The sequence below is a fragment of the Musca vetustissima genome, unplaced genomic scaffold, assembly GCF_032173495.1.
Source record: "Musca vetustissima isolate MV318-11 ecotype Yass unplaced genomic scaffold, APGP_CSIRO_Mvet_v1 utg27727, whole genome shotgun sequence".
Classification (NCBI taxonomy): Eukaryota; Metazoa; Arthropoda; class Insecta; order Diptera; family Muscidae; genus Musca; species Musca vetustissima.
The window spans coordinates 206,449-230,698 of NW_026880928.1; the positions used below are offsets into that span (position 1 = coordinate 206,449).

At 32.7% G+C, this 24,250-nt stretch overlaps 3 protein-coding genes across 3 annotated transcripts; 1 reads left to right on the forward strand and 2 right to left on the reverse strand.

Moving 5' to 3' along the window:
* Window positions 1-2,353: 2,353 nt before the first annotated feature.
* LOC133326917 (probable E3 ubiquitin-protein ligase HERC4) lies at window positions 2,354-7,728 on the reverse strand. Its single transcript, XM_061535530.1, has 15 exons — window positions 7,638-7,728; window positions 7,404-7,569; window positions 6,113-6,349; window positions 5,476-6,053; window positions 4,978-5,138; window positions 4,642-4,903; window positions 4,261-4,575; window positions 4,020-4,193; window positions 3,835-3,954; window positions 3,638-3,772; window positions 3,101-3,561; window positions 2,953-3,040; window positions 2,748-2,885; window positions 2,569-2,682; window positions 2,354-2,506 (listed from the first exon to the last, which is right to left on the reverse strand). The coding sequence occupies exons 1-15, from the start codon at window positions 7,704-7,706 to the stop codon at window positions 2,354-2,356; spliced, it is 3,171 nt and encodes a 1,056-aa protein (XP_061391514.1). The 5' UTR covers window positions 7,707-7,728.
* Window positions 7,729-14,083: 6,355 nt separating this feature from the next.
* LOC133326923 (calumenin-B) lies at window positions 14,084-15,055 on the reverse strand. Its single transcript, XM_061535535.1, has one exon. It carries the CDS (start codon window positions 15,053-15,055, stop codon window positions 14,084-14,086), a length of 972 nt encoding a protein of 323 aa, XP_061391519.1.
* A 1,555-nt stretch (window positions 15,056-16,610) lies between these two features.
* LOC133326931 (membrane-associated tyrosine- and threonine-specific cdc2-inhibitory kinase) lies at window positions 16,611-18,606 on the forward strand. The gene is made up of 4 exons (XM_061535545.1): window positions 16,611-16,866; window positions 16,934-17,917; window positions 17,984-18,384; window positions 18,453-18,606. The coding sequence occupies exons 1-4, from the start codon at window positions 16,768-16,770 to the stop codon at window positions 18,604-18,606; spliced, it is 1,638 nt and encodes a 545-aa protein (XP_061391529.1). The 5' UTR covers window positions 16,611-16,767.
* Window positions 18,607-24,250: the final 5,644 nt, after the last annotated feature.

Consider the following 24,250-nt stretch of genomic DNA (forward strand, 5'->3'; position numbering starts at 1 on the left):
TCCCACTGTCCGAAATTGCATAGGATGTTGGAGTAGGACTCTATTGCATCTGTAGCCATTTATGGCTTGCGAGACCGCCAGTTGGTGCATGGATTTCATCGAGTTCGCTATAGTAAATCTGTTGACGTCCAATGGAATGACGTATTGGATGCCTTCATGATAGCACCTGAAGTCCTGACGAGCATAAATAAGGATTGAAATACCTATGGTCTTGTATGTCGTTACCAACGTTTCTTTATTCTTGTCCCAGGAGGTGCCAACCAAAGCTTTCAGAACATTATTCCATTATTTATTCTTTTCCGTAACCCCAACCCAGACGGATGGACCCACACATAGATTGATTTACTTCAAGATATGACGAGGGATACGGACTTATATTTCGTTATGTTAAATACTCTGTGTATATAAGAAATTAAAATATACTATCAACATAATTGTGTAGACTATAAATATCCTGGGAAAGTTTGGCTTTATTGCCAAGCGACAGCCGCATATGAGGTAGCTGGGTCAGTCAGACACGAAGTCATCGTCTTTTTGGGTGAAGGTTGCGGACATTCTGATGAGCGAATGTTCTTCACAGATTTGCTCTGCGGGGCAGCATTTGTTCTACCAGGAGACGGTTTCTTGCCCGCCTTGCCCTTCTTTCTATTACGACCACTGGTGCATCCACTTAAAGCTTTAGCACCAACCACCTCACCTTTGTCGCTAGACGTAGAATCGGGCTTTGAGATAGATCACCCTTTGGATGACAGTTTGTGTCGGGATGTTCTCAGTAGCCGTTTCCTTTGCCTTTTGACTCGGGTTAGGCATAGGGCTAGGCTTCGGATCAGAAGTCGGCTCGCTCTCTTGTCAGAGACACTGGGCTTCGCCTCGATGTCTTCTTGAAGATTTTTGATCGAGCAGTTAGATTCGGGAGGGAGATCCTCTTCATCTGGAGCCCACGATGGAGAGCGTGCGGTAAATTCTTTCGAATTTCCTTACGAATCTCATTTTGCCCTTCATAAGGTGAACCTCCCTCTCGCCACACGAATTTGCGAAGATACGAAACAGCACGCTTGTAGTGCTTCGCATCAGATACTTGTCGGGCATTTCCGACCTTTGAGCCGCTGTCCGTTGCTGGGGTCTCGATAGATTCCCCATCGTCGGACATCGCCTCCGTCGTAGTTTGGCTTTCAAGTTTATTGTCGGCAAGTGCCGACACAGGACCTGATGGAGTCAGACTTGAAGTCGGTCGGTCAACAAGGTCTACGCTTCCTTTGTTGAGGCTACAACAATCCCCCTGTGTAGACTTGGCCGGAATCACCGTGGTGTCCAGCTCATCATCAGTCAGGGTAAGATATAGTAGCAGTTCCTCCGGAAGCGACAAGCCTGTCTAACTGGTCGAAGATTTCCATACTTTGCTCCTCTAAATTATCGCGGATAGCGTTAAAGGTCCCGTGTAGGTCGTCCTTTCCCAGAACTGCAGTCATAGACTGATTTGCATCAGTCTTGACTTGCTCGTTTTCCAATTGAATTACCAGTTCGTCAACGTTATTTGGGTTTGAAATTGATGCGCTTGTAACAGATACACCTGCAGGTGCCAGCCGGAGCAGCCGGATCACAATCGCTTGATCTCGATGACACGTGGGTACTGGTTATTAACTCCCTGCACCGTAACTTTATTCCTTTTATTCTTCTTAACCATCGTAGTTTATTAGTTTAAGGGCACTACCCCGATCCATTTTGGTAAACGGGGGATCCGAAGATCCCAATTTTTCCACGAAGTGCAGAGAAAAGTTGACCTTGGTAAGTTTTATCCTGCACATCCGCCACCTGGGAAGACGTGCCTAGTAGGAGATTGGCAACTCCCCCAGCCTAATTTACTTTAACTGTAAATTCTTTGATGCTCATATGTAGAGATTGCTTGTAACGTCGCAAAATTATTTTCTCGCCGGAACTTTTTGTGTTCCTTACAAATATATTTCTTTTTATATAAATCCACATACCACCTTCTTCAGCAATATTTCACACAAGTGTAAATAAATAATTGTTATTCCTTTTTTTAACATTCTGTATCAGTCATGTTTGAATTTATTTATTTTTTTCTTTTGTTCCAAGGCATTTCAAAGTGAGGTGTCTTCCTTTATACAATCATATATAGAATAGATTTTTTTGTAATATAGTTCAATTCACATAATTTAACAATTTAATCATACAACAAAAAAATATATTTTGCCAATAAAAAATAATAAACAATTTAACATGCTCTAATAATGATATTCTTATGGAACTAAATGAAGTTAGTATTGAGTGCAAAATAAAACCCTAATGATAAACTATAACCGCAACAAATTTCCTATAATCCTGAGATAGATTATACAAGACTGAAACCCTGAGTTTGTTGTATGGCTTGCATTAACTTGTATTTTAGTCGTTCCTTTGTTTTATATCTAGGCAGGTCAAGGAGATTGAAGCAGGTGTGAGCCACGGGTAAAAATTTGTCATCATTTGTGGGCTGTATTATGATCTAAAGGAAAAATTATTAAATATAATGGAATGGAAATAGAAATATTGTATCAGATGATTTACCTTAATTGCTTTCATTCCTTGTATTGGAATGCGATCACTGCCTGTTAAATACAAAAGAAATTTCTTTTTATCGGCAAGTGGCATTTCGTGGAAAATTTCCCAAAACCATTTAATCTGTAAAGTAAAGTAACTGAATAATTGTAGAACTTTCTGTTATATAAATAATGTATAATAAATACCGTATCATCGCTAACAGAGTAACCGTTTTTATATTCACAATTCAACTCCAAAGCTTTCCAATCATATTCTTCATTGCCTACAACCATGGCCATTAGCTCTTCAGGACGGAAAATCTTTAAGACACGTCCCCAACAAACCTTTATAAAAATATTTTTTTTGTAAATCATTGAATCAGATAAAAATGTTGCTGACAATTTGGAGTACCTTCATAAAACCTTTTTGAAATGCTTTAAATTTGTCACACACAGCCTTATTGAATATGAAATCCACATACAAATCAACAAACTCTTGTCTGTAAATATTATACAATGAGGACTAAAAAGTTATTGGAATTGAAATTGGCGGTAAATACCTGTTCTCTTTAGTTACACTTATTTCTGAACCATTCGGCTTAAGGGGTTCGGTGGTGCTCTCTCCAAAAATATCTCTTGATATTTCGAAATGTAGATCAAATGTTTCTTCAAAATCATCACCATCGTAGTCGAGTATTTGCTGCATAGAATTAGCCAAAGTTGGTGACAATTCACGCAGGTCACTCAAGTCGACTTTTTCATCCAAAAGTTTCTTATACAGAGCCAATGGAAATGGTAAATTAATAATGGTGAAATTATAAATAGCCAAACCACAAATTATGCCAATCAAAAAGTACATATCGTCTGTTTCAAATGTTACATCTGCAAACCATACAGATCTGGAGTCTTCGTACTCTTTGAACATGCCATATTTGGGATCGATGAGATCTTTTAGTAGTAACATGAAAAATTCTTTGCGCACACCACCAGCGTCTTCTGCTTCTTCGCCGCAAAATTTAACCTATAAAAAAAGTATTTAATTTAGTGTCATTTGTATTATATTAATTTTTATTATTTGTATAAAGGCAGGCACCTACCTTAAGAGGTTTCTTTAAATCAATTTCGTTATAATGCATAATTTCACGCAATGTGTCTTGTACAAGATTTTCTCTTGAGACATTTAAAACAATAAATTGTTGAATGGGTTGACCCGTTAGTAAACTTAATATGCTCTACAAATAAAAGAAACAAATCAATACATATGACACTAACTAAATATCATATCGAATCTTACATTTGAAGTAGCAGTATTCATTGCATGATGCATTTGTATGGCTTGATCCGTTTGTAGTAATGTAGTCTTGGCAGCTGCATTAAATAACATTGGATAATTACAAATGTTAAATGCATCAGGCTTTATGGAAAGAAAATCGATTAGTTGTCTATAGGAAATATGAATATTACATTTGTTCAGCTTACGGTTTTATCAAACAACCAATGAATATAATTTTGCTGGACATCAACAAAATCGGATAGTTCTGGCCAATGAAAAGCTTCGTAATTTAATTTTTCTTTGCGTTCCTTGTTATTTATACCATGAAGGAAAACAATAATGTTTAAGGCAGCAATTAAATTACTGTTATACGTTACAAGCTATTTGGAGGGCAATAAATGTTTCTTTAATTTTACAAGTATGAAATGTTATAACATTTTTAATTACCCTCTTCTCAGATCCACTACCCATATTTGGAGGTATTTTAAAACTAATAATGTATGCTATAACATCTTTGTAGCTTGAAACCAAATGCTCAAACCAGTCTACAGGGGTTTGTGACCACCATTTCGCCACAATTTTCCGTGGAATCTCGTTTAGTTTAATCACAGCATTGCTGAACGGTGTATGTAGTTTTTCATAGTTTTTGGCATTTACAAATTCATGATAGAGTGGTAATATTAGGAAAATTCGTAATGTTTCTACATCGGCAGGTGATGATACCAAAGAACTTAATAAATCGTTTGTTATCTTTTCCCAAATCTGCAAAACAAAAACATGTACATGTACATTTTTTACTTTTATATTGGATTTGAATTCAATTATTACCAATGTCTTAAGGGTTTCATGTTCGATTTTTCGTAAATAATTAAATGCACTGACGGCTGTTTTTATGTTTACACCATGATGTTTAGATGTGCAACAGAAATGTTGATCATCCTCAAGTAAAAACGAACCATTTAAACAGGCTTGGCTTTTAAATATAACCTCAACAAATGTCAGCAAATCCATGTCCATGATACTATCACGTTCAATATCTGCACATTTCTTAGCAGTTTCTTCAGTTAATGTAAGAACCTGAGTCTTTTCACTTTATAATATGTAGTATAGATAAGCAGATGCTTTATATTTTATATTAAAGTAATGAAAACCAGCTTTACTTACTCGTATAGACGACAATCTACGGCTGGAATTTTATCTTCGTAAAATGTACAAGTGACTAGCGAATGATCACCACCAGAGAATATCTGTTTTATTAAATAGCAATTATTGTCATTGTTTTCCTCCATATCAGTTTGTATTAAAGATTGACCACTAGGCGAGACCTGAAACATGTTCAAATATATATGTTATTATTTAAAGGATAATGACATATTAATTCTATTGTGTGAGAAAATAAAGTATTCTTCTCAGACTATACTTCTCAATACAATACTTATATTTACGTCTTTCTACTTTGTAGAATTGAATTAATAATCACTTACCCGATCATATTAAATAGATATGTTATTTTCAGGATATTGACATATTTATTCTATTGTGTGAAAACCTTAGTCACTTATCTTAGAAATAAGATATTTATCTCAATTGTTTTAAGATAAATAGGATATTTATACTTATAATGCCTATCTAGATTGTAGAATTCAATTAGAAATCACTTACCCATGGTCCCAGAACCACTTGTGGCGTTGGAGAGCTGTTATTTACCCGAATGCCCAACTGACCAGCACAACCTAAACCAAAACCATATACACGTCCACGTGACGGCACCAATGCCAACGTGTGTCTAGTACCACAAGCAATTTGTGTCACTGTACTGCCCATAAGTTCCACAACCATGCGGGGCAAAACCTCATTGGAATTACCACCATGTCCCAATTGACCATATCTTCCAGATCCGCAAGTAAAAACACCTCCATCGTTGGTTAGGAATACAGAAAACTCATCGCCACATGTTATATAGCGAACGCCCAAGCTACGCAATGTCTTCAACTGCGTGGGATAACATCTGTTGACATAATCATTTAGCCCCAATTGCCCACAATCGTTTCGGCCCCAACCGAACACAGCACCAGATTTTGATATTACAAATGCATGATTGCCACCGCATGCTATAAATGCAATTGGTATGCCATTGAGAGCGGACACCAGACGTGGTGTATTCGAGTGTACAACATCACTGGGAGAACCTACACCCAATTGGCCATAGATATTTGAACCCCATGCATATAATTCTCCGCCTGAAATTTTGGATATTATTATTACATCCTTGCCAAAAATGTCAAGTTTCAATACTTACAATTTGTCAACGCCAAACTGTGATTATTTCCGCATGCTATTTGTATAACGGTTTTCGATACTAGATTACGCACAATTTTTGGCTGTGTTACCACATCTAGACCATTGGCTAAACCCAGCTGACCATAATCATTATGACCCCAACTGAAAATTTGACCCCATTCATTTAATGCCAATGAATGTCGAGCACCACAGCTTAAACGAGTTATATTATAGTTTTCCAATTCTTCAATCAGTTCTATTTTTTGGGAATATAAATAAAGATTATATAGTCGAAAATGGTTTTTTTTGCAAAGCTAAAAGCACAACAAAATCAATCCACCATGATTTGCTACAAAAATAGTACCAATGATAAAACCCAAGAATAGTATTATACGAACATACAAACTACTAGAATAAATAAAATGTAATATAATAAGTTTAAGCCAAGTATGGGAACACACAAATTAAATATTGTATATTTTTCGTAAACGGTCTGGGCCCGGTAATGGAATTTTGTTCTCATTCCACGCGCAATACGCAACATCAATATTCTAGTTGTTCCTCTTTCAAAATTGAACGATCATTTACGGTTAGAGTTGCCCGACTCTAGAACCATTTCCTTAACTTTTGCGAATATTTTCGTACCCAGTAACAATCTTTACAGACAAGTACATTGCGTTGGATATGAACCAAGTTTTTTGCAAAAGACTGCATAAATTGTAAATTATAGTAGTTTTTTGCATTCATTCGTATTAATATTTACATTATAATTATACATGGGGAATCAGTTAACTCTTTTATCAAGTTGTCAAGTTTTTAAAAATATTTACTGATTGAATTTCTTATGTTGTTGCTTTATATATGAGTATTTATTATAATGTAATTATTTGGCTGAAAACAGCTTTGGCATTACCAGAAGAACCAACACTGTGTCATGCTTTACAAAAATATGACTTTTTATTTATATATGTACGTATACACTTCAATAGCTGTGTAATTCCCCGTTATGTTACCTTATATATATATATATATATATATTCTAATAGGTATAAAAAATTGTCCCATGTTACTAAATTTATGTGTTGAAAAAATGCATTCCCTGAATTAATATTTTCGATGGAGTATTTATGTTGCCTAATGTTAAAGGATGAAAATAAATCTTTGGATTCAATAAAGACCATAAACACTACTTATGCATTGCGTGTTCCCAAAACAATTGATCCCTGAACCGAACTAAAAAATGATGTTAATGGGGTAAAGCACATTGCTGATGAGTTTTATGTACATACTAAATAGAGATAGCGACATACGTGGCCTTTTCGTTGGCAGTTCATGTCCCAACTGGCCGTTATCGTTGCTTCCACAGGAATACACTTTTCCACTGGAAGTTAAAAACAATGTATGCCAACGGCCGCAGCTTACTTGTACTACACAGGAGTTTGGTGGACTCCATGTCATTTTTCGCGGTGTTAAAATCTGTTGGAAATATAAACAAATATTTTGTTAGACGCACTTTATCGAACGTACTTCGTTCCGAACCTCACCTGTTCATCTTCAATGCCACCCAACCCGAGTTCCCCGTGCGTAGTGTTGCCCCAGCAATAAATGGCCATTTCACCTTATCGCACACTTCGCCGTCTATTTGCCTCTGTATAAATGCGGTTTTACAAAAATATTCTTGATTTCTTATATCACGGAGCATTCGTTGGTTTCGATATCGAATGGTATGTTTCTAGAATGACTAAAATATATTTTATATCTTTCTTTTGGAACAATGATTATTGTTCTTATTCTCCTTTGTCGTTATTGTACGAGTAAAGTCCACCTATGTATTCATTCTATAAACTATGAAATTCGGATAGTCCAAATTTACAATAGTTTAAAATTACAAACAATAATAACAAAATGTATATTTTGCAAAAATATTTTTTGCTAAACTAATTAAATTTTGACGTATATGGTGTGTTTACAAAAATGTTTAATGGTGTTGCCATATTAATTATACCACCACTGTAAGGTAGCCACATCGGTCAACATCATGGCAAAATTATAAAAGCGTTCCATTTGCTAAATCATTGATGGTAATGCTATTACTCATTTTTGAATAAAATTTGAATTTGATATCGCAACTTTTTACATATGGTGTGTGAAGTATTAAAAATTATGTTAAAATTTTTACTTTATAAAATGAAAGAAAAGCACCTATGGCACGAAGCTCCAGTTTTCTTGAAAAATTATTAATGTTTAAAATACTGGTATTTTTAATATGGATTTAAATATTCATATTTTTGCCTTTTTAATAACATTTCAAAAATTTGAAATGAAATTTAAATAAAAATATTAAAAATTTCTGTCAAACTTTTTGTACTCTCCGCCATGTGATGAGCATTCAGAACTTCTTAAAAAAGTTGAGATCGTTATTGGGTTTATTTTGGAAATATGTTTTCACCCTACGAGAATCCGGAATACCAAATGTTAGCCATTTCGGCGGGATAATGAATTAAGACTTCAAAATACAATAAATGGAGAGTACCGTTATATGGGGGTTAGCCCGAAACATTGACCAATATTACTAATTTTAGGTACGAAACTCTTCCTACAAAAAATATTAAATTATAGACTATTTGCATAACAAATAACAAATTTAATATACATTATTTTACAGTGGACAAAAATCAAAATAAGTCAAAAATCTTAAAAAGTCGCAAATCAGGATAAACATTTTTAAAATCTAGACACCTTAAAGTAATTCTGGTATTTATTATTTTGCTAAGCAAAACCTAAAAAAAAGTTGATAGGATTACTCAATATTAAGAAAATACATTCCAAAATTGTTAATGCTTTTGGTAAAACTTATCTTATTTTTAAAGTATTGATTTTTTTAAATATTTACAAAATAATATACTTACCATATACTTAAATACACTTTGTTTTAGGGTCAATTCCAAATTTGAACACGTTATTCTGGACCCATATTGCTGTCGTAGGAACTAGGATAAATGTAATCGATGAAGATCTTGCTTATCATGCCCGCCGTCGAATAATGACTTTTCCTTAATTACAAAGAAACAACAACTACACATTGTGTCAGTTTATTCACTTCTTCAAATACATGTATGCAAAGCTACAATATTTAAAAATAATGTATGCTCATTTGCCTGCCGGTAGATATTAGTCGAAATTCGAAATGAAGAATAGGTGGGGTCTCGCTTAAGCAAAATGTGTGCATTAATCTTGCACCTATTACATGTTCAGTATAATGTTTAACAACTAATTTTTCATGTAAATAACATTTTCTAATGATATTTTTATATGTAATAATATAAAAATATTATTAATACAATATTTTTTCCTTTATGACAGTAAGGGAACATACAACATTTTTGTAAAGAATTTCATCGGAAATGTTACCGTCCTGTTATTCTTATTAATATCTTCGATAGTCTCGGTTAATACTACATCGACAAATACAGTCAAAATACTTTTGTACGAAATACCATTTTTTTGTCTTTTTATTTTTTGTCTTTCGAAATACCATTTTTTGTCTTTGTTCATCTTTTGTTAAGATGTCCATGAATCCGCTATTGAGATTAACTTCACTTATTGATATGGTAAAAATAAATAAAAAAAACTAAACCTGTTTATCTGGATGCTAATAATTTAGAAAACTTTACTTCATCTAGCCCTTATGTCCCTGAGATTTGGGCCTTCAAAGTTCTGTATTGAATTCCCTCATCGTTTTATCGCCAAAAGTCCATGCAAAGTTTTTCTTCTGAATAGAAAAGATGTGGTGGTTGAACTGATTTTAACACAGACTGCGCAATAGAATTGGAGCCCGGTCTTCTGACGTATTAAAGTCAGAATTTCTTTTCGTAACTTAACGTAATATACGGGTTAATATCGTATATTTCCCCCCCAAATTCGTTCCTTATTGCCCTTAGAGGTACTAAAAATAAACCGTTATATCAGCAAATTCTTTTATACGGACATCATTTTCGTTTTTATTAATAAAATAGGACATTAACAATAATTCAAATTTTATTTCAAAATTGCGTTTGACAATTTGCTTCACAAACAAAAATTAAAAAAAAGTTTAAAACCATATGATTGTCACTTACACCTTATTAAATACACTTTGGGTAGTACCATGGTACAATTATTCAAGGTAGGCCATAGCAATCTACAAATTACAATTTTTTCATACTGTCTTGTTATGCCAAAGTCATATGCAAAATGTGTGACTATGTAATGTTTTGAAAAATATAACAAAATATATTCGAACCCCGATTTGTTTGAAAATGAATTTTAAATCATTTGTAAGAAGAAATGTATGATTTGTGAATGAATCAACATATAAATCATATCCCCAACTCGTTTTTGAAAAGAAAACCTGACATTCCAATAATTTTTCGCGTTTTTGGTGAAATGTTAAAAAATATGTCAAATAAACAGAATGACTTGTTGAATTTCTTTTCATTTATTCTGACATTATTGCCCATAAGGTAGCTACCATCCATTCCAATAAGGTGTTTTTTCTTGTTGAATTTCCTTTCTGACAAGAGCTACCATACCTCGTATAATTGTTCCAAGGGTAGTAAATTTTATTTCAAATATTTTGTAGAGGTTCATATGCAGAAAATATATTAATTATTTAGATTGGTTTAAGAGTAAATGTTTTCATTCTCATACATTTTTTAATATATTCTAAACTAAAACATAAATCATAAAAATTCTAGAATTATTATGAGCCACATGCTGATACACTTATCGTTTTTCGTGGCCCTTTGGGAAATGGGAACACACACATACTTATTTATTGTGAAATAATAATACTAAACATCGAATAGGGAATATGTTCTCTAGAAAATTCCCTAATAGATGTGACGAGATATGGGAGTTGTAGTATATACACAAATATATTTTTTTGAGCCGGCTTATCAGTTTTTGGAAATCATACATTCATAGTTTGATGCTGCTAGTTTTATTTTAGACTATTGTCTTTAAAAATATTTGTTTCTTATCATAATGTTGAAAATTTAAGTGTTTTAGATGGAAAAAGAAAAAATAAAGACATAACCAATTTTTTACAATTTTATGCTATAATATGTGACTCTTGATAAAGAGTTGATTAAAATATTTATTAGGAGTTCTAGAAGAAGCGCCGTTTTTTTTAATACGCAAGAGACTTTATATTTCAAAAATCAATATTGGTATGTTCCCGTACTGCAAGAATCTACTAGATCTTACTATTTTCTTCGCTTAATAAAATTCCTTTACAGGTTCTAGTACACAGCAATAATTAGGACATTTTTGGTAAATTTATTTTTTTAATTATCACTAAAAATATATCTACTTTTTATTATAAATTTATAGTTTAAAATTGTAATAAAATGTGTTATTATACATATTTTGTTAACTTAAAAATTCATTTAATTTTATTTTTATATATACATTTTTTATTTGTTAAAAATGGTTCAAATTATGTTTTTCTATTTTTGTAACGTATTCGGCAATATTAGCTTGGTTACCAATATATGAAATAAATTAAATATTAATTTTAACTAATAACTTGCTTTTAATAAAGTTAATAGAATACAGTGAGGAGATCCAAAATTACATTATAGTATTTATGTTTGTAGTTAGTTTTTTGTTAATTTTTATTTTGACTTATAAGCTTTTAAATTCATTAAATTAATTAAAAGTGAATTTATAAAAATCAATACAAAATCAATTATTAAAAGTTACAATACTGGTATTTTTAATATGGATTTAAATATGCATAATTTTGGCATAATGTAATAATATATTTTTTTTATAAACATTTTTTATCAACATTTGAAATGAAATTTAAATAAAAATAATCAAAAATTTCTGCCGAAATGGACTTAATTTTATTTAGATTATAATATATCTTTATAATACATAGAAACATATTTATTAAATCAAATCAATATTTAGAAAATTATTAATTTTTGAATAATTATGTAGAGTGCTTTCTATACATCATTCGATTAATATGATGTACATACGTATAAACAAAGTTTGTATTCAATTTCATCGTTACCCAGTTGTTCAATAAATATCAATTGTCTGCTTATGTATAGTTATATAACTAGTTACTATGTTATCTAGTTACTTTATACCCAAAAATGGAACACAAAATATACTATTGACTTCATTTTATGATTGAAAACGTTTTCTATTTCTGTAGTTACTGGTAATGCGAAAAGTAATGAATCGAAAAAAAGCAAAACAGAAAAAACAATTGTCATTTTCTTCAGACTTTATAATTTTTTGAATTGTGAGAGCAAATATTTAATAAAAATGTGTGTTTTATACAAAATATAAGCAATCAATATTCACGATGTTGAAGATGAAGTGCCGTTTAAATAAACATTTCAAGAATCTAAAATGCATATGTTGAATCTAAGGTAAGTTCTGGTTTTGCGACACAAAAAATATATACGTAATTTTTTCAACAAAATTATTTTACAGATTTTCAACAGATGTAAATTCAGAAGCATCCAACAGATTGGAGGAACAAATAAAAGTTTGAAATACATAGGTAAATATTCTCCAAAAGCTTCTACTTAAGAGACCCATATCTTTAGTTATATTTTGTAATATTCTATTTCAGATGCTTCAATATTTCGTAGAGGACAGATGCGAAAAACAGTCGAGAGACAAAAGAAATATCAATAGCGGTGTGAAAAATCAGATATGATTATGCTCAAAATATATATTGTACAGCATAATTATGAAATAAATAAAAAAATATATATTCAAAATAACTTTTATATTTTCAATTTTCCAAACTGTTATAATAGCTAATTTGCTATGTATATGTAACTAGGAATAATACTAAACAATGGTATCTACCGAAATTGCTGGTTACTGGTAACGCAGGTAGGGGACAATTGACTTCCACAATGACATACCCATGTTAAATTCACCAGTCTAGGGTATGAAGTGGTAACTACTGGTAGTTACAGGTAATTAGTAAAATATCTAGTTCATAACTAGTTACTCGAACTACTGGGTATGAATTGAATTGCATACAAACACAATGACCCATAAACATATATGTATATACAATTGTAATGCATTTGTTTTTCTTAGCACTTAAACTGCATTGAGGGAATTCATAAAACCAATACAAACCGGCAATACTATCATATTGCTTGCACATTCATAACAAATACAATCTGTACATACATCGTACACCAAGAAATACATGCATATAAATATGGGTTCCAAAATTTCTGCTTATCTCAGCAAATGATTACAACTAAAAATTCGACCTCTCTTTACCCTACATTTCCGAAACTACTACTCAGCCAATTAATTTTAAGGCTTATCAGAATAGTCCAGAAGAATAAAAACAAAAGAAAGATGATTTGTTTAAATGCACACATGTTTATATACAATGGTACATTGTGTATGCTGTGAGCATACATACATACGTGTTAATAACTCTAGACTTTGGGCATATGGTTGGTTGTCCAGTAAACATAACACACACACACAAAAAATCAAATACACAAACGTAATAAAAATGCATAGCCAATAGGATTCAATTCTAAAAATAGAATATATTTCATTATTAAATGCATCCAAAAAGATTCACATACATCCATTAGACGTTACAAAAACAGAATGACTTATATACTAATATATTACTTAATAGAAAAATTGTCCGTTAGTTTAACAGATTTCATTGGTTATTTGGTATATACGATATTTCACTAAGAGATTCAGATTCAAACAATGAGAATATGTGTTGTGTTATACATACGTGTCATCTGCGATGATGACGTACATCTAAGTAATAATATTCGCACTGAAAATACATGATACATGTTATGTGTGGAAGAAAATGTGTTTCAATTCAAATTGAGAATAATGGAATTTATAATATAAACTAAATTAAGTAAAGCACATATAAAGCAGAGTATTCGAAATTAAGAAGTATTATTTATACAAGTGTTAATTAGAATTCGTCATGACGTCCAAGTGCCTCCCCGAAGTCTGTGGCTTTAGATCCAATGAAAACATCATATTTGTCAAGAATCTCATCCTTTGTTAGTTTTTCATCATTGTCGTTGTCGGCTTCATAGATTAAATGTCTAGCTTCAGTTTCGGCATGGTCAAAGTCCTTGGGAACAATCCAAGCTCTAACCTCTTCGCGGTCTAGGAAACCATCACCATCGGTATCACGGAATTTGGCAAATGTCTCTCTTTCGCTAATAATCCATTCGGGTTCTTCTTCGCCTTCATCGACGGGAGTGTACATATCGCCAATGTATTCATCAACGGAGATTTTACCATCCTTATTCTTATCAATGTCTTCGATAGTTTCGGTTAGAACAACATCGGCCATTACGGGACTGTCGACAGGATGCAAGAAATTAGTGAATTCTTCCTTGGTCAGAGCATCGTCCAGATTTTGATCGGCCACTGCCCAACGACGACGGTCACGAGTCAACATACTCTTGTACGAAATACCATTTTCTTCGTGTTCTTGTTCGTCTTTGGTTAAGCTATCCATAAATCCGTACACCTCCTTGCGATAAGCTTCCCATGTAATTGTATCATTACCATCTGGATTATGTTGACGCCATTGACGATCTACATCTTCATCGATATAACGTCTCTGTGTATATTCGATCCATCTCTTCAATTCAGATGGAGTCACAAATCCATCTTTATCCTCGTCTATTCTATCAACAATGAGGCCCAATCGTCTCTTACTCTCCTCGGGAGGCAATTGGTCGAAAGTTTTCGCCTCATCTTCGCCTAAGAATTGTTCATGGTCATATTGAGCGTTGTGATGGCCATTGGCAAAGTGGTCAACATGTTTGGAGTCATGTTCAAGAGGATTATGTTTTGGTACTTCATCCGGTTTCGGTACAGCGCACACAATTGCCGCAGATAGTAATAAAACTGTTGCTATTTTGAACATATTTCTTCCAGCAGCCTTAGACTTATAAAGACAAATCTGGTTGCACACTTCCTTTTTCGTTATTTAAGCAGGAAACGGAATACTTTGACGACAACTTCGATATACGTGTACTTTACGCGAGTGCTCTCATTTAATTGAGAAGATGATGCTGGTCTCCAATTTATTTGTTTTGTTCTAGACAGGGATCTGTAGTTCGTTAATAGAACAATCGATTTTGTGTCAGATAAAAAACCGATTACATCGATTATTTTCTTTAAGTAATATTTTCATCAAGGAGGTTTAAATAAAACGCATGATTTAGATAATCAATTTCAGCTTTTTTTATTACATTTTAAATAAATTACAATGGAATGCACAATTTTTATTAAATACTTAATGTCTGTTCCAGTACCTGCAATATAAAATTTTTTTTAATACGAAAGCAATATTTTTTTATGAAATCGAATAAAATAGTTAAAACCATGGTACAATTATTCAAGGTAGGCCATAGGAACATACATATAAATTACAATTTTTCGTAGCGTGACTGTGTGTGTAATGTTTTGAAATATATAACAAAATTTATTCGAGAATCTATTTCTTTGAAAATGAATTTTACAACATTTGTAAGAAAAATTTATGATTTGTTAATGAATCAACATGTAAATAATATCCCCAACTCGATTTTGAAACCTGACATTCCATTCATTTTTCGCGTTTTTGGTAAAATTTTAAAAATATTTCAAATGAACAGAACAGCTTGTTGTATTTGTTTTCACTTAATACGACATTATTGCCAAAAAATATTTGTTTGAAAATGAAAAGAAGAATTACAATAAATTTATTATTTCTGCAATGTTGTATTCATACGGAAAGTCAAAAAATCACCTAAAAACGCAAAAAAACAAAATTAGAAATAATTTTAAATATTTGATATGTTCCCGTACTGCAAACAAATATTTTTTGGCAATAATGTCGTATTAAATGAAAACGATGCAACAATTGGTCTGTTGCATCGTTGCATCTCATTAGTATCATGGTTTAAAATAAACCTTGCAGCGCGATGATTTAAATGTGTATGATAAATCATGGAAAATTCAGCCTTAAGAAAATAAACCCTGATTCCGCGTCTAATCCTGATTAAATGTTATATGTAAACCCACTTTAATACAATTCGAAGTATTAACTGCATTTACATTGCACTTTTTCGAGTTAACCTACTTCATGAGGATTTATATGACATATATAAATGGAACAGTTTAAACAAAATACCATACAATATAAACGTACTATTAGTAAGAACGAGGAATCTACTAGATTATACAGTTTTCTTCGATATTATAAAGAGTTCCGTTGTTTTTAAGTTTATCAATGTAAATTTTGCCATTTCCTTAATTAAGTCGATTTACAATCGTATATGTAAATGTACTTTAATTCTTTGAACGCCAGCTGTCCGCAAACCGCATTGTGTGCAAACGCTGACTCACGTAAACGCCCATCAGAGTTGCAGTGTTACCATATCGCTCAAATCTAGGTACAAACGAAAAATGCAACACTGCGTCAAACAAACAACGCTGTTTGAAAAAATCATTCATCTCACTCCATTCCTGTTGGATCCTTGTTGACATTCTCTTTGTTTTCATTTAAAGTTTATCTTCCTTAAGTGGTTGATGTACATTTTTCTACCGAATTAGAATAGGAAGTGTATGTTAAGTTAAAATTTCAAAGTTAATATGAAAGATTCGACAATGCATTTGATGGAGAATGAAATTTTATCCCGCTTACCGGTGCCCGAGATACGGGAGGAAACATTTCAACATTCCTACAAGCAGGTAGTGTTTACAATGCGTTTTATAGCACAATATCTATATAAATATTCTTGTGTTTTCTTTTGTGCAGGCCCACAGACGTGAGGATATGCGTATAAAACCTCCGAAACTGAAGCCTCGATATGATTCGAATTTCAATCGTGACCACACAGCTCATGCTATATCGTTTCGCGGCGATGATCCAGAAGGTGTGGCAGACTCTTCCCTACTTGGCTCTACGTACAATTGTTCGTTAAATGAGACCTATTTTGAACAGTGTTTCACCAGAGTGGCGAAAATTGGCGAAGGATCTTTTGGTGAAGTATTCAAAGTACGTTCCAAAGAAGATGGTCTTCTGTATGCCGTGAAAATGTCGAAGCAATTGTTTCGTAGTGATTTGTATAGGCAAGAACGTCTGGAAGAAGTTCGAAGATACGAGCAATTTTCAGGACATAAAAACTGCTTAAAATTCTATCGCGCCTGGGAGCAAGAAGATCGTCTTTTCATGCAAATGGAATTGTGCCGGGAGAGTTTAGATTCTTATTTGCAGCGTAAGCGCAACATACCCGAAGAAAAGATATGGTCAATACTCTTAGACCTGTTGTTGGCTCTGAAAAGCCTACATGATCGCAACTTGTTACACTTGGATATTAAACTGGATAATGTTCTGATTGGTGACGATGATAGCTGTAAATTGGCAGATTTTGGTTTGGTTATTGACGTGGACCGTGCCAACAAAAATCAGGCAACGGAAGGTGACTCTCGTTATGTGGCGCCAGAAATAATGCAGGGCAATTTTTCAAAGGCTGCCGATATATTCAGTTTAGGCATTGCAATGCTGGAGCTGTCGTGCTATTTAGAGCTTCCAGCTAATGGTCCTCTGTGGCAACAACTACGAAGTGGTATATATCCTGATGATTTCTTGCAAAAGATATCAGAAGAATTACAAAATATAATTAAGGATATGATGACACCTGATCCCCATAGGAGACCAACTGTGGATGAGTTGCTAAGTAACAAACGCTTTGTGACGATGTTGCAGAGAAGGCGTCATTGGGAGCTAGTAAATAATATTGTAAGTATTCAAACATATCTCATATTACCACGGTAATAGACATTTTAATTATTACTTTCGTTTCAGAAACAAGTTCTTCGAAAATCACGTCGTCTGGCCTGGTCAAAACTGTGCAATTTAAAAAACACTGTCTTCAAAATATTTACCAGCATACTTACAGTTTTACGACTTCATGAATCTCCCGCTGACCAAAGCTCAGATACATATAGTGCACCAAATACCGTTGAAAAGAAACGACCACCCACATATCTACGTTCTCATCTAACAACATCAACTCCAACTATGAATTCCTCAAAGGCTAAGGCAAGAATTGATTTCCATTTCGATGATGATTTTGATTTTGGCCAACAGCATTCCACGCCATACAATCATCATTCCTCTGACAATAAAATGGTAAATTCTACTCCAGTTATTCACAATCACAGTGGTTTCCGTTCTCGCAGGGATTTAACGAAAACCTGTTTTAAGTAAGTTTAAATAATTTTGAAAATTTGGATTCTTTATTAAATTGACCATTTTTCTTTTTATGTTACAGTGATAACTCTGAGGTCACAGCATTGGATAAATCAACATTTCCTTATTTAGATGATTGTGACTCGGATGTATTACCCAGCATGCGTAAACCCCTAGATGTGTCTTCGGTGAGAGGCAAGAAGCTATTCAGTAAATTTGATGATGATACCGATTAGGCACTTAAACATTCCCCATGTAGTTCCTAGATCTTTTCTAGATTTGTTTGATTATTGTGTTTTTTATGAACTGTTAAATTGTATTTAGTTATTCTTTATCGCCTCCATTTCCTATCCTAACACATACCTACATATATTTTACTTATAGAATATGTTTATATTTAAGAATTATTAATTAATTTTGTTTTTTATCGCAATTTTTTCCTTTATACTTTTCATATATATATAAATTATATATAACAGTTAAATATGCCTATTATATATACGAGTGTATATAACACATAGGATTATATTGCTATATATGTGATATGTTATCATCAAAAGATATATATTTTTAAATAATATTGAAATTTGTATTTGTAATTTAAACACAAGCAGGGATTCTATATCAAATATCTTCCCTCCAAGTAATAAATGTAATCATCCCCCTATCGTTGATTAGTTAAGTTTTATGTTATTGATTTGATTAATCAAATTTATTCTATAAAAAAATATTTTTTTACCAAGTGTTTATTTCTAAAGCTAACAATAAAAAAGGATGTATAAATGAAACTGAAGATTTTGTTTTCTTATTGCACATATGATGCATATTTTATTATCAATAATGTTGAAAATTCCTATGAGAAATTGTAGCCAGGAAATGTCTATGTAAAATTCAGATTAAATTTGCTCAAATATAAAGGGTCAGATATGTTCACATACAGCCTACAATTTTCATTTAATTTTTATGAGATCGGTTTGTAGTATTGGTATTGGACATCTCACCTCTCTTTTGATATCGTTTTGAATTGGAATATGTAAACATCGATATTGTACGATATACATTACGATTTCAAAGCCTACTAATGAAAACTCCTTAATGTAGTCGACAATTTAATATTTTTCATGCACATTCTCATTTGTTTGAATGTGAGTTTTCTATTATTCTGGGAATATAACAGAATGAAATTTTGTCAAATTATAAACAAATCTCCCAAAACAAGAAAACATACAAAAAACAACAAAATACGAACATATTTTGCCTTGTATTCCTAAATACAAGGCAAAAAAATAAATCGTCAACTATAGACAAATAAATATTTTCCAATACAATTTTTTTATGATATTTACATTACCAATTTAATACATTTTATATATTGTAAGAATTGTTACTTAAATATAATGAACATATCATAACGGAAAACTGACTACTGTACTTGAACATGCTTGACAATTTCTCTACGTAGAAGAAATATAGTCGAATATAAAAATAACACACTGAATGATGGATATAGTGCCGATTAAACCAAAAGAAATCAATCAATCTATTTGTCATTAAATAATACAAACATGTGTTTTTTTGATAGAACATTTAAATTCCATCAGAACTCACGTAACCGTAAGTCATTAAATAATCTAATACGTGTTTAAATAGTTATTTCTTATTGTAGGATCTATTATTTTCAAATTGTCTAGGGTTGTTGTTATCACCCATGTTACAGGTAGATAGAAGGAAGACAAAGACTTCATAGACAAAGCAAAGTCATTTAAACGACATCACAGTCGCATTGTTACTCAAAAAAAAAAAAAAAAACATTACCTCGCTGAGTTGGTGATGACTGAACCAAACAACAATTCATTCAGTCAGAAAGACATGGAGTCGGCCAAAAAGATAGTTTAAAAATGTTTCGTTTTTTGGTATATTTCTGTGCAAAATTCACTTTCACTTAAAGGTGATTCAACTCAACAACAATAACAATAAAAAAAACTATTTAATGTTGTATGTACTTCAGTTTGGTGCTGCATACATATAAGCATTCTTTTTATTTATCATTGTATGAGTTTAGGCTTTTAAAGTCTAAATTGCACTTTTATCTTTTGTTGTTTGTAGAATTATAAAACGTTAATGGGATTTGGGGTATTTATGTACATACATAGTATGTATACCCTACATTTAATATTTTCGAGAGTTTCATGTGTTTTGTTTGCATAAAATATTTTGGGGTGGGATAACATTTTATATAAAAAATAAGGAAATTTTCTCTAATGAGTATATTACTTTTAACTTAATAAAATCAATAATATATATTGAAGAGTTTTATGTGTCTTGTTTGTCTTGAAGTATTAGGGGGTGGAATAACATTTTATATAAAATACTTTATCAAACGGATTATATTCTAATATTTGTTCTTTATTTAGGGTGGGATAGTTACTGTTTAGATATAGAAAATAAGCATCTGCATATGTTTTAAATATGAATTTTAACCCGGACACTACAGTATTATAGACAGGTATCCTAATTTACTTGCATTATTTTCCAATTTGTTATAGTTGATGTTTTCCCTAAAATGGCAGGGATTTTCCAGGGATTTGAAATATATTTTAATTTTGTAATCCCAGTAGTTATTATGTTTCGATGTAAAAAAAAAACAGACTAAAGTTGCAGATATTTTGCAGGTGTGTGCGGTATCAAATATTCGGCAACGCCAAAACATTGTCTTTTTTTAACTTGTTGTTTTTGCCTTTCGCGCTAATTCGCCTAAGCCTTTATCACAGTGACAAAGTTGCAGGTAAATGATAATGACAAAACAATTTGGTGCCACCAGTTTATAACATATTGTGTAATATGGTTTTGTTGTTGCGGGTAACAGTGCTGTTATTTTTCCAACTCCGCGTTCTCAATACTACTGTAAAGTAATTTGAATAACCACTAGATTCCCAATTTCGAAAACTGTGACAAAATATATTCCGTTTCTGTTTTGTTTCCAGATGATATTTTAATTAATTTACTATTGTCTCCAATATTCATGATCATGGCTGTAAAAAAGCACCAGCATAAACTCCTCGCCTTAGTCATACAAACAAGGAGTGCCCGCCCAGTATAACAATCAACCACCAAAGACGGAATCTTGCAGATGATGATAGCGAAAGTAGTTTGACTATGACGACTAGTAGGATACGTACATGCATATGTATGGGTGTGTTGTTTTGATTGAAATTGTATAATTGTGTGGGCGTTCTGTTTGCAATGGCCTGAAGCAAAAACGAATGATTTAGAAAACATGCGTTCAACATTTTATGGACCATTGTAATTGATGAAGGTAGAGTAGTAGTTATTTTTAATATCATTAATCAAATATTGGGAGGTTGGGCAATAAACGCCATACTACAAATAAACTAAAATAAAAGAAAAAAAAAAGAATATCGTAAAATAAATTTCGATATATATATATTTAAATGATATACTCAAATATTTTAGAAATCCTTTTATAAAATTAATTAATTATAATTATTTTTTTATTGAATTTATCATTTAAGAATTAAAGGCGTCAACTATTGATACAATTAAAAACACCCCTCTGTGCATTTTAACGGACTTATGTTTACGATGTGGGTTGTTAATTAACCCTTATCACCCGAAGATCTTTTAATAATTTGAGGGAACACCCCATTCTAAATTTTAAAATTTTGTCGATTTTTAAATGGCTTTCAAATTTGAAAATCGCCAAATTAGTCTTATTATCCCATTTGCAATTTTGAGAAATCGAAGCCAAAAGTTAAAAACTTCCTTTTTACTGGTGTTCACTGGGCATGTTAATGTAAATTTTGTCGACAACTGAAAAAGCTAGCCAAAATGGTTTAGGCAGATAAAGAACACGATTTGCATGTAAAAAAATTGCTTGCGGACGGGAAAATTTTTAAATTTAGGATCATAAACATCGCCCAAAAATTAACAAAATGCCGGGCCTAAAACAATTTCACTTTTGGAAATTTCCCTATTTTTGACTATAAACAAGGTAAAAAAAGTAAGGAAGATATTGACCGATTACATTTACCCTAGCTATGTATGCATATACAGAAAAGCGTGTTAAAGGTGTTTAGCACGGATTGAATTATTAGTTTTTGAGTTATCGTGGCCGCCATTCGTAAAAATACTATTTCGAGAAAAAGGGTTCAAAGTTTGAGAAGCACTCTTGCCGTCACTTGAAGCTAACACAAAAAATTGGCTATATCATTAAGAGTTGTTGAGATTTTGACTTGACTCATTTTGACTTGAAAAACTCATTTTTTAAATCGAGAATGGTCAATAGCCGATACGCCAGTGGTTCACTTACTGAGAGCTGAAGTAGAGTGGGATCTCCAAAGAGATTTTGAAAACCAGCGGCATCTGCCTAGTGCCAAAAGTGCTAAGTACAGAGAGACCCTGGATAGGAAGGCATGCATAGGGCCATCTGCCACCTTATGTCATCTTAGCCCAGTGTTTGAATGCAGTATTACTGCTACAACAATAACATCAATGGGAGCTGTTCCAACTGGAGCCAACCTTGCTCAAAGCAATGACAATGAAGAGAAGACATTGAGAGGGAAACAGCAACATGATTCTAAGAAGCCATTGTTGTTGCCGACTGTCCATCCATCTGTCTCTTATGTATCGGTAGCGGCTATGAAGTGTAATGGGAAAGCTACCACTCGAAAGATGAAAGTCGAACAAGTCTTCGCTGCCAACACACCGAGATGATTCCTTGGAAATGTGATATATTCGTCCCATATTTTTTTACTGCCCACACAGCTCCGGTAGGTTAGGTTAAGGGATAGATGGATGTTTTTTACAGACCAAGTTTATAACAAAGTAGAAAAAAATATTTATTTTAGCCATGTCAAAGTTAAGGATCTGCTTGGGATCTATTCCGGAGAAGAATGCTAGATTATTATTATCATATATACCAAACTGTCTGTGTCTTCTGCTAGTAAGCGATGGACACCTACAGAGTATATGTTCAGTTGTTTTCAGCTCTTCCTCATCCTCGCATAGACGGCAATAATCCACTCCGTTAATGTCCTATTTAGAAGTGAGACATGTAATACTGCAGTGACCTATTATGATTCCCATAATGATTTCTATCTCCCTCTTACTACGAGACAACAGCGAAGAAGTTCTACGGCAAGGAAATTAAGGCCAGATGATTTTTGAAATCCTGCACCAGGTCCTGTTGACCATCTATCTCGTAGTACCGGTTTTGAATTAATAGTATCTAGTGCCTTAAGGGCCGGTCGTCTGACTATCGACATATATAGTCATCGGTCCTATGTTGTCGTCAGCCGCTGCGGTACGGCCAACATTTTTAAGGGTTTTATCTAAATTTTCTAAACAAATTTTCTAAATTTTCTAAACCTGGAAGGTGAAATACATATATGGAGAATTTTCTCAAAGTAGGTCCATCTTCCAAAATAGCAGTAATTTGGCATTTAGTGTTATTGTTGGCTAAAACTTCTTAACAGAACACTTCGGCATGGTCCCCATATAAAGATCCCGACATATTTTAAATATTATAATTCCCAAATTAAGGCCCTCCCCTAAATATCTAAGGCTTATTTTCTGTCTGTAATGCGCCATTTTGTTTTTTAGAGGATAACCCTCTGGTTCTATTTTTTTTGTCATACGCCTAAGAAAAGTTTCACGACCTATGTTTGATATTTTGAATGCCCACCTCATGATGAAGGGTAACATTTTTCCGGTCGAATATCACAAATTAAATTAGGGCTATTTAAAGGTTTTGTTTTGTTATTGGTCAGATCTTAACAAATTAAATTAGGGCTACTTAAAGGTTTTGTTTTGTTATTGGTCGCATCTTAAAGGTTATTTCGATTTTTTTTTTGGAAAATG

Excerpts from the sequence above, each read along its gene's own strand:
- LOC133326917 (XM_061535530.1), bottom strand. The coding sequence starts at position 7,706 with ATGGCCATTTATTGCTGGGGCAACACTACGCACGGGGAACTCGGGTTG. Across the intron at positions 6,054-6,112 it reads CAGTTTGGCGTTGACAAATT|GCGGAGAATTATATGCATGG; the intron begins GTAAGTATTGAA and ends CCAAAATTTCAG. Across the intron at positions 3,955-4,019 it reads ATTGGTTGTTTGATAAAACC|CCTGATGCATTTAACATTTG; the intron begins GTAAGCTGAACA and ends CTTTCCATAAAG.
- LOC133326923 (XM_061535535.1), bottom strand. The coding sequence starts at position 15,055 with ATGTTCAAAATAGCAACAGTTTTATTACTATCTGCGGCAATTGTGTGC.
- LOC133326931 (XM_061535545.1), top strand. The coding sequence starts at position 16,768 with ATGAAAGATTCGACAATGCATTTGATGGAGAATGAAATTTTATCCCGC. Across the intron at positions 16,867-16,933 it reads TTCAACATTCCTACAAGCAG|GCCCACAGACGTGAGGATAT; the intron begins GTAGTGTTTACA and ends TCTTTTGTGCAG. Across the intron at positions 17,918-17,983 it reads GGGAGCTAGTAAATAATATT|AAACAAGTTCTTCGAAAATC; the intron begins GTAAGTATTCAA and ends CTTTCGTTTCAG.